Raw genomic sequence first — 2,844 nt, 5'->3', positions numbered from 1 at the left:
CCACCTGTTATGCAATTTACCTAGCTAAACTTGCAAAGTACTTCATAATGACAGAATCTTTTGAAAAAAAGAAAAAGATCAAACTTTTATGCAATCTATGGCTTTTATTACCAATATAAACTATGTGAACAATATTACTCTTGAACTTCTCTGCTTCCTATTTCCAGGTGCCTGAAATAGGAAAAAAAGTAAGGCAACAGTTCACTCCATCACTTCAAAGAGGGTGGACATGCCAATGTTTTTCTTGCAAAGAAGTCAGTAATAAAGAAGGAAAGCATCTCTTTAGTTCCTGCCTTTTTCCCCTAATGAAAAAGCAAAACAGTTACTTTTTTCTTTTCATAAATGTTTTTGCTTCTTTCAAAAGCTCTTCCATATCTTCTTTCTCTTCATCTTCCTTCCCTGGTTCCCAGTCAGAGTCTTCATCTTTTGGCTCATAGTCTTCCTCCTCCTCATCTAGAAAGCTGTCATTCATGTACTCATTGGATTGTGCATCATCACCTTCATCTAAAATAAGAATTTGGTAGCCCACATGTATCAATCATCACTCAGTATGGCATTAGAGATTCGTACTGTATACTATTGTGCTGCGTAGGAGAGAACCAATTTAATTCATGCACGACTTATTATTACAACTTTCTACAATGGTCATTTCAACAAAATGACCACTTATTACATATTATTATAATTTTGCCTACCTTGATGCTCTTGGAACTAAAAATGGCCCCTGAGAGTCAAAACAGTTGCTCGTGGCAAAATCATAACTACATTCTACTTCCAATGTGGTGGAGTATAATTTGTCCCACTCATTCTTCCTACCTGATATGATTTTTCTCTCTCCTCACTGAGTTGGCTGGAGAAATGAGAGTGGAAGGGGTGTTTGCCACTTCCAAGTAGAAAATTGGAAAAAAAATTAGCATTATTTTTACAGTACTGGAGATCAAACTTGGGGTCTTAGTCTTGCTAAGAAGATAGTCTACTCCTTGTCTTTTCATTTCTAGTTTGTTTTTCAGATAACTTTGCCAGGCCAGGACTGACCTCAAACTGATATCATCCTAACTCTACCTTCTGTACAGCTGAAATTCCAGGGATGTGCCACCATGTCTGATATAAACAAAAACATTTAAGAAACAAATAGAACAATTTTATTTGGAAATCTCTGTGAAAGAAAATAGACCCTGATGAACACCAGATGTATAAAGTAAAAACATTACAGCCTTCTGGAAAACTCAGGGAAGTCTTATCATGCTGAACTCTCTTCAGCTTGTTCCTATTCTTCTTACTCTGAGATCTTGGATGCTATATTTTAATTTCCAACCTTCTGGAGAGAGTCATCTTGAACACCCCTCAAGAAGACCTAACTCCAGTCTGTGTAGATATCGTGCTGGCTCTATCCTCCAAGAATCCTCACCACTCCTTACCACATATCTACTATATTACCCTGTTCAGTTACTATCCTTTCCTCCCTGGATGCTCCTCCTCACGGGCTTCTGAACTTCCATTCTATTCTCCATGGAGGAGCAACCAGAAAAGCTTCCAGTTGCTTTCTCTAAATAACAGTTGCAAACTCTAAATAACATCCAAAGTCCGGTCCTCTCGGCTTCTATGTCTTGCATACCTGGCCCACAGTTAGCTTTTCTTATCTCATTCCATGTCCCTCTCTATTTACTTTCTTTGTTCTCATGGTATCCACTCTGCTCTTCCTAGAACAGTCCAAGCATGATCATCTCCAGGCTTTGAAACATGCTGTTCTAATTACCTGCCCTATTCTTCTTCAAATGATGACCTGGCTTGCTCTCTCTGCTCTGCCTTCACTCTAATGTCAAGATATCACAAAGTGCTTTTTTCAGTGTCCTGTTAGAATTGGTGCCTCCCTTCACCACACTCTTGACCTTCGTATATGATGCAGCTAATCTCTATTCTCTTACACAGATTGTTTTTCTTACTTGTTATCACCTCATGAAATCATGTACTTTTGTACACTTACATTATCTACCTTTGTAAAATTCTACAAAGGCAAGGTTTTATTTCTATTGTTCCCTCAGCTCCTTCATGAAGAAGGGAATGCATACATGTAATTGTTGAATATGTAAGTTAGTAAATAAACTCATACATTCAACCAATATATGTATAGAAAACATCAACTGAGCACTTTCAGTTCTACAGAAATCCTTAATCCTACTTTTAATCACTAGCCTGCCTGCCAATAAAATGAGTTGCAGAAGAAACTTTTACTTAGATTTTGTTATATGAAAGGATTATAAACATCAAAAATGTTGGAAATTTTTAGCAGTTTACTGAGCAGGCTTATTTGTTGATGTAGTAATGCCTATTAATCAGAAATATCACATTTGTTTATCTCTATAAGCATTTAAATTTGATATTTACATTTACTTTTTTTATTCACTGTCTTTAAAGGAGTCCAAAATCTAATAAAAAATTATTTGTAGCAACCCAAATGTAGCTGGAAGTCAAATTGTGTGCTTTATTTCACAAGAACAAGTGACTCTGTTTTTGAAACCCATGCAGTTTAGGTTGTCTTGAAACTCTCTATCATATAGCCACAGTCTCCTGAATGATAGGATTATAGCTGTGCACATAGCCAAACTTGGCTAACCACCTCACACTTTTTTTTTTTTTTTGCCAGTACTGGGGCTTGAAATCAGAGCCTTGTGCTCAGTTAGTTGGCTTGTTTGTTTAGCTTGAGCTCTACCATTTAAGCCACATCAGCTCATCTTTCTACTAGTTATTTTTGGAGATGGAATGTGCTGAACTTCTCTACCAGGGCTAGCTTTGAACTGAGACTGCTGACTAGCTAAGATTACATGAGTGAGCCACCAGGACCTA

The 2,844-nt window shown here is 37.1% G+C and overlaps 1 protein-coding gene across 1 annotated transcript in view; it reads right to left on the bottom strand.

Annotated features, from left to right (window-relative positions):
- Positions 1-6: 6 nt before the first annotated feature.
- The window catches only part of Aplf (aprataxin and PNKP like factor), a 51,900-nt gene continuing 49,062 nt past the window's right edge, over positions 7-2,844 (bottom strand). The window contains exon 10 of the mRNA XM_013022456.1: positions 7-504. Within this exon, the coding sequence (XP_012877910.1) occupies positions 323-504 (182 nt within the window). The 3' untranslated portion in view covers positions 7-322. The remainder of the gene's footprint in view (positions 505-2,844) is intronic.

This window comes from Dipodomys ordii, unplaced genomic scaffold, assembly GCF_000151885.1.
Source record: "Dipodomys ordii isolate 6190 unplaced genomic scaffold, Dord_2.0 Scaffold63, whole genome shotgun sequence".
Lineage (NCBI taxonomy): Eukaryota > Metazoa > Chordata > Mammalia > Rodentia > Heteromyidae > Dipodomys > Dipodomys ordii.
Note: the sequence above shows the minus strand (reverse complement) of the source record. Positions and strands in the feature narration are given on the sequence as shown.